The following is a 10,801-nucleotide window of genomic DNA, read 5'->3' as shown; positions in this document are numbered from 1 at the left end:
TGTCTTCCGTATTATTTACCGAGAGTATGCTGGTCCTGAAGACTCTGGTCAGAAACAGCGCTCACGTTATTTCCCAGTAAGCGTTGCTTTACGATGCACTGCGTAGATAATCACCATGTGAGTTTATCTTGTGTAGGTTCTCCTTAATGCAGTGCCATCGATCATCCTGGGACCGAATTGGCTTATGGATATTAGGACGTGTAGCCTTTTATTTCATTGCAAAAAGGCTAGGTTTGTCTCGTGTGTGACACCGCCAGAATGGGCTAGCGCCGATTCTTGCGTGCCGTTGCCCCTGAGCTCTCGCTTCCCGATTTTCATCGTGAAGTTATTTTTCACCATTTCGACCATAACGAATGCGTTTAGGGCGCCGGAAACTCCAATTACTAGCACAGAAGACAGAATGTGCGAAGGTAAGCTACATTAAAAACATCTGTGGACATAAACATGAACATGTATCTTATCCACGAATGATGGTGGGGTAGCAATCGAATGCCAATGTAGAGACCATTCCTTTGACATGATAGATTTCATATGTCTCTCAGGCCTAAACCTTGTTTCGATTTCTCAGGGCTCTTTTGTGGAGAGCTCACCTGTTGGGCCAAATCATGCTTTAGTCCGCGGGCTACTGCGTCAGTTGGACAACAGAATCTACACACAAAGAGGCGCGGAGACCCTCACACATGGGGAAAACAGAGAAGCAAATGCGATTGAGGTTCCAGAACACCGATTTCACATCTGAGCTCTTATCCTTGTACCACTGCGCATTCATAGCCTGTCAATACTAAGTGCTACTCCATATGGGCAAGTTGCCAAAGAGTTCCAGCTTCACATGAATAACAAGCAAATGGTAGAAAACTTTGGTCCAGCATCAATGTAGGGCGCTTCGCATTTTCGTGCAAACTGGGGCCGATGGTTTATTTTTGACGAATCCCATGCTATGTCCTACAAAAGTTGCCCGTCCGCCCCTTGACGATATGCCGCTTCACTCTATGTTTACAGCTCCTTCCAATATAGTACTTTTCCGTTGTCTCCGCCAACCACCTTGTTGCCACCCTTAAAGCCATTATTGGACAGGAATTGTACCATCCCAGGAAAGGCCTCTGGGATCGTATGGACCGTTAAGACTCCTGACCCCTGTCCTGAGGTCTTCCACTCGAGGACGTCTTTCTCGAGATGGCTCAGGCACTGCGACATAAGCCTCTGGCGCCTCTGCTCAGGGCTCGACCCACACAGCCATATGTGGGTCACTCCATAAGTGGAAACAAGCGCCTGTGCCTCTGGCGATGGTCCTTGTGTGGATCCTGTGCTGGATGGAGCTGTCTTGGGCAACGCTGGTTTGTGATGCGCAAAGAGAAACGCGGTAAATGCCTCTTTCTTGTCCCCTTCTTCGTCAGGCCGATTGGTGGTGGCATAAATGAGTCCGGCCTGTGATGTTGGCTTGGACGGTAAAGTCAAGACATCAACGTATTCCTCCTCGTCTGAGATTAGCTGGCCTCCAGTTCCGGCATAGATGCGACGATACCATTCTGACATATTGCACGTCTTTGAGATGTCGACTGAATCGCCCAAGCCCATCTTGCGGAACTCGGTGATGAAGAGGATCGTCGAGAACATTGTCAGGTTGGCAAGGCTGATCTCTGCGGGAATGGTCGAGTCCTCGATGCTGTCGCTGGTGCTGCCATGTTCGTCTTGGACGAGCTCGATCGCCCTGTGAGTGAATCTGTACAAGCGCGCCATTGGTGTTATGCTGTTGCTGTTGCTGTTGCTATTGTTGTTGCTGTTGCTGTTGTTCCTGAAGTGGACTTGTAAACTAAATAATTTGTAAAAACGTCCGTGCTTCGCCATGCATAGTGAGAAGTCACTCGATCTTCTCTCCTCGTTCCTCCACGCTACCTACTACTTCCCACCACCATCACTGCTACTCTCGTCCCCGGCCACTAGGACACTTTCTTTTGCTCTGTACCTCCGTATACCTTCGTATACCTGCCCCCGTTCACGTCCCTCTTGCAGCGCGCTCCCCAACGACCCAAGCGGCAGCACCCTCAGGAACCATCATCTTTGTCGACACGCTACTCTTCTACGCAGAATGGCCCTGAACACACGGAATACCCACTATGCACTCCGTCGAGCTGTCAGAGAAGATGATAAGGAGAACGTTCCCGAACGCAAAATCGAGGTATACCGTGGCACCAACCTCTTTATCATCTCGGTAAAACTTGCTCTGATACCCATGCCTTCCTTTATTTATCCTATGTCTTTAGAGCACAGCGCCGAGTGCAACCTCACGCGGCAAGGAAGCTGTCAAGCCGCTTCAGCAATCTAAAGAATGTCCCACTACATCTAGCGCTCGTAACATCCAAGATGCTAGAAACGCGCACAGGGGTCTCAGCACTGCAACGCCAGCAAAATCAACCGACCTTGGCACTGAAAGCGTGAATCTGCTCAAAACTCCAGCCTTCCTCAATACTCAGCCTCCGTTTCAACACCAGCCATCGGCCTTACCCTTGAGACGGACGACATTTACAGAGCGAATTCAAGTATACCGACAGTCCTCAGCTCGCATGCGAGAAGAATCAACGACGAAAGTGAAAGCCCCTGTCACGTCTACCATTATCGCAAAGCAAGCAACTAAAGCCACCACCAGATCTATCATACCTAGCGCAACTGTCACAAGAGCAGCCACTGCTACAGCAATAACCACCAGCGCTAGCACGGCCAGCACAAGGGCAATCACTAACGCCTCCAGCGCCATCGCCTGCAGAGCAACCACCGCGAGTGCGACTGCTACTGCTTTCAGCTCGACAGCAGGGGCGGTTTCGCGTAGTGCGGCACCAAGTCGAGTTGCCGCTCAGATCGAACGACTTGAACGGCGGGTCATAACTGCTCCGAGAACTGACAAGGTCAGTGCAGCAGTTGCGCAAGGACAATATCATGCGGATCATGGTCGTCGTCAACCCCTCAAGGAGGTATCTGCTCTTGCTCAAACAAACACACTTGTACCGCAATATACTCCGCAGGATCAAGTAGAGAGCTCACGTCCACGACACGCGCAAGCCCCTACACCGCATCCACATATCGTTGAAAGGAAACGTGCGCGAACCAAGGTTCTCGATGAGACCTCTGAGGCACGAATTGAGATGAAGCAGCAGCTGAAGGACTCAGTTCAGCTTACTCCAGATGAGGAGCGGATTGTCAAGCGCGTGAAGCCATACCAGACTTCATATTGTCCGGCGACCGAGCAAGCGCGTGAGAGGGAGAATGACCTCATGCTGGTGAACGAATACGCGGCTGATATCTTTCAATATATGCGCGAAATGGAGGTAATTATGGATGTGTCTGCTCAAGGAACGCGCGTCTTATTTTTATCGGCGATCTTTATAAGCTGAGGCTTGCTTTACACCACTAATTTAGGTTATACTGGCGCCGAATGTGAGGCACGAGGAGTGGATGTCAACCCATATCTGGCAGATGCGATGGGAAGTCGTTAATATTCTCACGCAGTATCATGAGCATTTAAATATGCATCTCGAGACCTTCTTCCTAGCCGTCAATATCTTTGACAGGATCCTCAGCATGCTCAATCACCCCAGTGGCGAGGTATCTGCTCGAAAGCAGATGCATGAACGCCAGTGTATGATTGTACGTGGTTTCGCATGCCTGTTGATCGCGTCGAAATTCGAGGAACGGAACGCAAATGTTTCTCTGGCACTCTTTGTCTATGAACTACGGAAATTCGGAATCCCTATCGAGGACGAAGATTTCCGAAAGTTGGAACGATCGTTTCTGCGTATGATTGACTACAATCTGGGATGGCCAGGTCCCATGTCGTTTCTGAGGCGGTGTACCATTGCGGACGGCTCCGAAATCAAGGCACGGACTTTGGCAAAGTATATTCTAGTGGCGATCCAGTCTCATCCACAGTTCCTACACTACAAACCGTCATTGCAGGCGGCAGCAGCACTGAATCTAGGTCGCTGGATAGATGGTCGGATGGAATGGGTAAGTTCAGTGCAGCTGCGGCATTTGATTCCTTGGGGAAATGCTATATTCCAACACCTTTCTGTGACAATAGGATGAGAGCATGCAAAAATTCTCTGGCTACGGAGTGGAGCAGGTGGAGGTCGCGACATTAGACATGATGAACTTCCTTAACTATGAAGGAATCGAGGATTCGTTTGCATATCGCGTATACTCTGGCAAGAAGAAATTGTGTGCTTCGCCCTTCGTCATGAAGTGGATCAAGCAGCAGGCGCTTGAGCAGCATCGGGAGCAGGAGCAGGAACGAAGAGGCTACAGACAGCTACTGTCATTCGAGCGGACATAGGATCGAGAGCTGTTTCCGTACCTCGATCATTTACCTGCAGGTATAAAGGCGACGACGAAGGAAGCTGGATCCATTTCACGCGCCGAGGAATGCACTGGGAGGCATGCCGGTAAGTTCCATGGGAACATAAACGGCGAATGTATTACCCGCACATTTCTTGACGCGTGAACTGTAACCGTTACTTGGCGACTTAGGATTCTCATGAATTTACTACAACACCTTGCATTAACGTTAAATAAAACACTTGCGCAGAAAATAATCGTAAGCAGCGCGTTCATTTATTCTGTCGCTCTGATTATGCCATTTGATGTTATAAGTTGCACGAATTGGATTTGGGCGCGTTCGTACTAAATAATGGCTTGCCCCCAGCACCATCATTTGACGCTCTGAAAAAGCCAATCGTTGTCACTGCCCGTTAGTCCCATGCATATTAGGTAGCGCAGTACGTGATGCTATTTCACTTAAAGTCAGATCCTGTCTACATCCTACCACGTATTTCTCGACGCCTTGACCTTAAATACACCAACCAACCATTAGTCTCTGTAGTTCAAGCTGTCGTTATCTACATCTCCGGCAATAGTCACGGCGCCAGTGAACTCTTACCATGGCAGCATATCTGGCAGGCCAGATGCGTCTATCCACCAAAATCTTTTGACAGTGTTACCAGCTTCGTGCCAATGATGCTATTTCGCTGTCAGAGAAAGAAAAAAATTATTTGGCAACCTGGGTTGTCAGTCTTACTTGACAACCCCTGCAGGAAGTCCATGTAGGATACTTGGTGCATTCGCCGAAGATAAAGGCAACCTGAGCGTAAAAAACAGACCCTCTCGTGGATCAACCGCCGTGTGAACACAGGAAAGGCATTACTTGGGCCATAGGCCGATTTTCAGGCACATAGGTTTCCTGCGGGAATTGACTTGCATGCTCAATGTGGCAATTGGATTTCCGCATGGGTTGCCAAATAAGACTGACAACCCAGGTTGCCAGGCAGACGGCGAGATAGAATAACTCCTTCCGTAAACAATTCCCTGCAGTAAAATGTTCAACAAAACAACAAAAGATAACGCGGAGACATCTGTAAGTGCCCACTGCAGGGATCGAACCTGCTACCTTCTGCTTACTAGGCAGACGCTCTACCAATGAGCTAAGCGGGCGGGCTTTGCTGAACGTTGCTGTAATGAAGCTTATATATATTTAATTTTTGAGCAAGAGCACATTCCATAAGTGCAACTTTCCTTAAATGCACGATCTATAGCCCCCGATAAGTGGGGACGAGCTGCAACGACCGCATACAACAAGAACAGCAAGAAGTAGCAAGAGCGTGATAGGATCCGCGCTGGAGCCGCCGCTGCTGCACCGAAACCCATTCGATGGGTTTGTCCTAACAATGAGACCCACATCCGAGGTCTATCCTGTATCGCCGGGACCCGATCAATGCTCAAAGGCGACGAGTATTATGACCGCTCTCCGGATCTGACCTGGAGTATCAGCGATTTATGCCGTGGCATCACACCCGTCAGCCTTATCAAGGAGTGGGGCAGCCTTTTTACCTCGCCATCGTCGATTGCGCGCCAGGTCATTCACAAGTTCGTCGGCTTTATTGAGGAGAAAGCTACGGAGCTGATCTGGAAACCACACTGCAAGGCCACCATTGCTCGAGAGCGAGAATGGGGGATCACAGCCAAGATGAAACGAACTCCATACAAGGGACCGAGAGGGGACTGGAGTGATGGGTATGGATACATTAGCGACGATGACCAATGTCCGTGTGGTGCATTACTCGCTGACCATGTAAACGGGAGCTGCCCTGGCCCCGTGCTTGACCTAGACGCAGCGGATCGGACGCTGCTGGATTGCCTGCAAGGGAGGAAGCGGTTGACAACCATGGAGTTTTTTTTTTTTTTTTTTTTTTTTTTTTATTAACATAAATCCCCATGAGCACAAGACGCATGGTCCGCAAAGGCCTTGAAGCCATAGATGCCTTCCATGCACGGCAGAGCCGCATCCCCTACCAACTATGTTGGCTTGAGGCGTCAAATTCATAACCCATGTCGCATAGCTAGCCTAACCTAACTCCTGCGTGACCTGTTGCGCGATACACGTCTCCTAATCCAGATCCAATGTTAATAAAGTTGTTTTTAAACCGAATAACCCCTCCATTATGTCCAACTTCCCTCGCCCCAAGCAATGCTGTAGCACCCTATAATCCGCGGTCCGTCTACCTTCCTGGATTTCCGTTGCAAGTAACCGTCTCCCTTTCAAATCAGAGAAATCACCAACACTACGTTGGTGTCCCCGATCACCGTTGCGTCCTCCGGCGCGTTTGCTCATGAAGGTGATTCCAACTGACTTTTCCCAGGCGACAGTGTCCTCGCATCGTTTGTTCCATATCTTGGTCCTGCCAAATTCTTCGATCCTGCTCACGAACTTTGTCACCATGATCGTCGCAATCCACTTGGTGGTGGTAAATAGCTGCTTCCAGGTCTCAATGAGTCCCGTTGGCACCAAACCTCGGTATAAGTCCTTGACCTCCCAATCTGCCTCACTCTCCGGCTCCTCTTCTTCCGCAACCCGATATGTCCCTCGCCTTTCCGCCGTCCCCTGAATCCACTGCATTGACTCCCAGATAGCCTTCGTTCCTGTTGCCGAGAAGTTGGGACAAGTCGCAGTGAAGGGCTTGTCCTTCCGTTCGGCCTCCTCTCTCTCCTGTTCCCATTTTCGCACTGCCTGTCTCCATGCACGATATCCATTCAACTCCACTTCCTCCACCGCGTCCCTCCACTCTTGTCGCTGGTCGCACAAGGTAGCTGAACAACGCCAAAGATGATCGTTCGTCTCTGGTTCCCTCTCACACCTACGACATATGTCCGTTTGGTAGGTATCTGGATGTCGTTTCTTCATCGCCTGCAATGTCGGCAAATCTCCATGCAGCTTCTTGATCCTGTGCGAACGTAAACGACAGTCTTCCAGGCTGGTGTATAAGCGCTTTGGCGGGTTGTTATCGTGTAAGATCCGTAGCGTGGGCGCCCATGCTACCGACCGCCAATCCTTGATGTAGGTCCTCGTTCGATGCTGCAATGTCCACTGATAATGGTGCCGTACCGCGGACTGCAACTTCAGTATCCTCCTCAAGTCCAGGTCTGCACTGTGTGTTGCAAACTGTGCGTGGCATTTCAAATCATGGTGCTGCGTTGCGTCTAGCCTCCATAGTCCTGTATCGATCCCATGTGCTGCCTTGGCAACAGTGTCTGCAGCCTCGTTGCCACGGTGTCCAGCATGTCCTCGTACCCAATGCACAGATATACCTTGTCCTTGTTGCAAGAAGGCATAATGCACCATCGCCCACCACTGTGCATCTGCAGATCTCAAACGCTGCCTTGCTGTTGCTGAATCCCGCTGCTGCACCAACTCCTTGAAATTGTTGACGACTGTGAGATTGTCGATGTAGATGTCGACGTTCTCTTCCCTTGGGCTGATAAGAATTGTTGCTAAGAGCCCACACATCTCTGCAATTGTTGACGACGCGTATCCCCCGACCCGTCCACTGAACGCCGTTGTGTAGGGACCACCATCCACAGAAACGACAACTCCGAATGCTGCACTGACCTGCTCTGTGCCGTTGTGAATCACTGACCCATCCGAGCAGAAGTGAAGCCTTCGATGTGTTTGCAAACGTCTCCTAGCTGTCCGAATTTGCTGGATTGTTGGTACCTGGAGCGCCAATCCCAGTAAATCTCGCTCAATTTCATCTGATACTGCCGGCAATGGTTGGCGAACAGGTGTCGTCATATTGTCCACCGCCTTGTGCGCATCCTCATGCAAGTGGTCTATACACGCCTCTGCATCCACATTCATATATCTACGATATAAATGGCGTCGTCTTCGTCGTTCTTCTCTGTATCGAGCCCGTCTCTCGATGTCCCGCAGGCGTCGTTGCTCCTCCTGCTGTTGCTTCTCCTGCTGCCGCTCCTCTTCCAGCTGCCGCTGTCGGTCACTCTCTTGCTGTTCTGCCCGCCGCCGCTCCTCTTCCAATTGTCGCTGTTGTTCCCGTGTTTGCTGTTCTGCCTGCTGCATTTGTTGCCGAAGGTGCCTCTGTACTACTTTCAGTTGTGCCCGCTTCTGTTTAATCCATTGTTGATCGAGTCTGTGCTCTTCTCTGTCGAAAGCACGGTCCAAGTCGTCTTGATTACGCAGTCGATTGCCTGTCATGTTTACCATAGCACGTCGAATGTATTCCTGCTTCCTTACGCTACGCTGGCTGAGCGTGCGGTTGACAACCATGGAGGGGATGGGGAAGATACCCTCCTTGTAACAAGGTGTTTTCAGCTTTTAACACACTGATGAGGTGTGGGGGAATGTGACCTGTCAACTGGGACAGCGATAGTAGATCTTTGCTAGTTAGTCTGATAGATTCGCAGAGTCAATTGACTCGAGAGACAAGTTGTTATAAAAAAAAAAAAAGAACGATTTATAGCCCCACATCCGAGGTCTATCCTGTAACTTTGCGGACCATGCGTCGCGTGCTCATGGGGATTTATGTTAATAAAAAAAAAAAAAAAAGTTAAAAAAAAATCCACGGTCGCCAAAAGACAGGCCACATTCCACAACTCCCAAGCCCTTGTCGCAAGCCTTCTCAGCGTGCTCATGGGGATTTATGTTAATAAAAAAAAAAAAAAAAAAAAAAAAAAGTCGCAAGCCTTCTCAGCATCACACGCCCCTTTTCGTCATCACACCCTTTTGCCACCACTCCCACGCCGTTCTCATCATCACTCCCTTCTCATTCATCACTCCCACGCACGTCTCGACCTCAATAGCCGCTGCCACTCACCTTTGCCACCACTCCCCCGCCCTTCTCTTCATCCTTCACGGTTGCCAGCACCCCCACGCCCTTTCCATCACCGCTCCTACACCCTGTTCACTACTCTCGCGCTTGTTGTCATTCCTGCCTTTGTCTTGTCTTTCATTATTACTCTTCCTTATTTGCTTGGCATTCTTTTATACACACTGCTCCTTTTTTGTTGTCTCTCCGCTTCTCTCTTTTGTTCCCTCTCTCTAAAGGTATTGTGTCAGAGCTGTCTTTCCTTCACGTAGAAACATCTAGTCAATAGCAGTCTGGCCTCTTTAGCTCCAGCAGGTGAATCAGAGAAACATCGTCCCCTGCCGAGCGAGATGTGGCTGCGACGATGGTGGTCTTCAGTTTGGCTTTGCATGATATGAGCTGGCTATGGCGTCGTGTGCCCTTTCTGTTGATGTTACAGTTTTAAGGCCCAGCAAGGAGTACTGCCGTTGTGTCAGGCGTTTATGAGTGACCCTGAAAAAATGGTCTTCCTAAACTTGTAAGTAACATGACTGATCGATTTCTTGGTTTGCTTTACAGTGTGGACAAGGTCACAGTATCCGGAAAGGGCAGGACTGGAACGAAGAGCAAACGAGAGCCTGATCTTGTGCTGGAGTTGAAGGATCAATCGAACAAGACCCTTTGCGAGTTGGGCATTGGTGAAGGGACCTCACATGCTCATAAAAACTACAAGAATGCCAAAGATTTCGCGCGTATCGGCCTGGGATTGAAAGACGCTCTGGATCTGATCCAAGACAAGTACGGCGTGGACAATGCGACCCTGGTGGGATATCGAGCGATAGCCCAGACAATGAGCATCTACCTGATCCGGCGTTGCGGCAACATGTACGTTATGGTCCATGTCCATGATGTCTTGATCCCTGACAGCATGAAGGAGCTCGCGACCATTGGAGCGGAGTACAACATATGGTTCGAGTTGGCACTGACAGTCGAGAACGGTATCAAGCTAGCGCTGAACGCTGCAGCGAAAGGAAAAGTGTCCTCTGGGCGCAGGAAAGGCGCGGTTTCATACGGTTTCCACCTCAGAGCTGAACAAGCTTCTGAAACGTGCGTAGGAAATGCGAAGTCGAAGGAGCGATTGTGACCAACTGTACATAATATTCTCATTGTCTTATACTCCTTTAGCGGACATACACCCTACCATGTTATATTGTGACCTCTCTTACACGTATCACTTTCACGTCCTTGGCCTATACTCCTTTTCTTTATATTTCAAATATTCGGCACTAATAAAGGCGGCGGATATTTACGACTCGACTGTAGCACTGAGTGTCTTTCTATTAGAGCTCTTTTCTTTTGAGGAAACGAATTTGTACGTGATTTTCCTCAACGTGCAGAACTTCGCTAGGGTCAGATGAAATTGCTACCCATAACGGTTACCAGGATGACATGGCGGCTGGTTGCATTACATAAAGACCCTCGCCACCAAAAGCGCCTGTAATAAATCCGGTCGTTAAAAGGTGTCCTGATTTGTACTTCAAAAGATGCAGTATGGACAGTTAATGGTTGATTCATTGGGCTGCCTACAACCAGGTAAATACAAATGAGGCTAAGGATGGCGGACTGGTTGATTTATGCCCCTGCTTATTCCTACTAATGCATGGGCGCATTACCCTAAA

At 49.5% G+C, this 10,801-nt stretch overlaps 3 protein-coding genes and 1 non-coding gene across 4 annotated transcripts; 2 read left to right on the top strand and 2 right to left on the bottom strand.

The window, feature by feature from the left end:
• Positions 1-864: 864 nt before the first annotated feature.
• Positions 865-1,793, bottom strand: BC939DRAFT_436627 (uncharacterized protein). The gene has a single exon (XM_051553602.1). The coding sequence runs from the start codon at positions 1,735-1,737 to the stop codon at positions 994-996; it is 744 nt and encodes a 247-aa protein (XP_051417282.1). The 5' UTR covers positions 1,738-1,793; the 3' UTR covers positions 865-993.
• A 1,125-nt stretch (positions 1,794-2,918) lies between these two features.
• Positions 2,919-4,514, top strand: BC939DRAFT_436625 (cyclin-like protein). The gene is made up of 3 exons (XM_051553601.1): positions 2,919-3,320; positions 3,412-3,999; positions 4,073-4,514. The coding sequence occupies exons 1-3, from the start codon at positions 3,138-3,140 to the stop codon at positions 4,322-4,324; spliced, it is 1,023 nt and encodes a 340-aa protein (XP_051417281.1). The 5' UTR covers positions 2,919-3,137; the 3' UTR covers positions 4,325-4,514.
• An 892-nt stretch (positions 4,515-5,406) lies between these two features.
• BC939DRAFT_t12 lies at positions 5,407-5,478 on the bottom strand. The gene has a single exon. It is a non-coding gene; the product is annotated as a tRNA-Thr (tRNA).
• Positions 5,479-9,669: 4,191 nt separating this feature from the next.
• Positions 9,670-10,266, top strand: BC939DRAFT_498761 (uncharacterized protein; the record flags this gene model as incomplete). The annotated part of the gene is made up of 1 exon (XM_051559857.1): positions 9,670-10,266. One exon carries the CDS (start codon positions 9,670-9,672, stop codon positions 10,264-10,266), a length of 597 nt encoding a protein of 198 aa, XP_051417280.1.
• Positions 10,267-10,801: the final 535 nt, after the last annotated feature.

The sequence above is a fragment of the Gamsiella multidivaricata genome (genome assembly GCF_025024155.1).
Source record: "Gamsiella multidivaricata strain RSA 2152 chromosome Unknown BC939scaffold_3, whole genome shotgun sequence".
Taxonomy (NCBI): domain Eukaryota; kingdom Fungi; phylum Mortierellomycota; class Mortierellomycetes; order Mortierellales; family Mortierellaceae; genus Gamsiella; species Gamsiella multidivaricata.
Note: the sequence above shows the minus strand (reverse complement) of the source record. Positions and strands in the feature narration are given on the sequence as shown.

What these genes read in the sequence shown, in the direction of transcription:
- BC939DRAFT_436627 (XM_051553602.1), bottom strand. Translation starts at nt 1,737, where the DNA reads ATGGCGCGCTTGTACAGATTCACTCACAGGGCGATCGAGCTCGTCCAA.
- BC939DRAFT_436625 (XM_051553601.1), top strand. Translation starts at nt 3,138, where the DNA reads ATGAAGCAGCAGCTGAAGGACTCAGTTCAGCTTACTCCAGATGAGGAG. An exon ending in AATATATGCGCGAAATGGAG is followed by an intron (nt 3,321 to 3,411) that starts GTAATTATGGAT and finishes CCACTAATTTAG; the next exon opens with GTTATACTGGCGCCGAATGT. An exon ending in TAGATGGTCGGATGGAATGG is followed by an intron (nt 4,000 to 4,072) that starts GTAAGTTCAGTG and finishes CTGTGACAATAG; the next exon opens with GATGAGAGCATGCAAAAATT.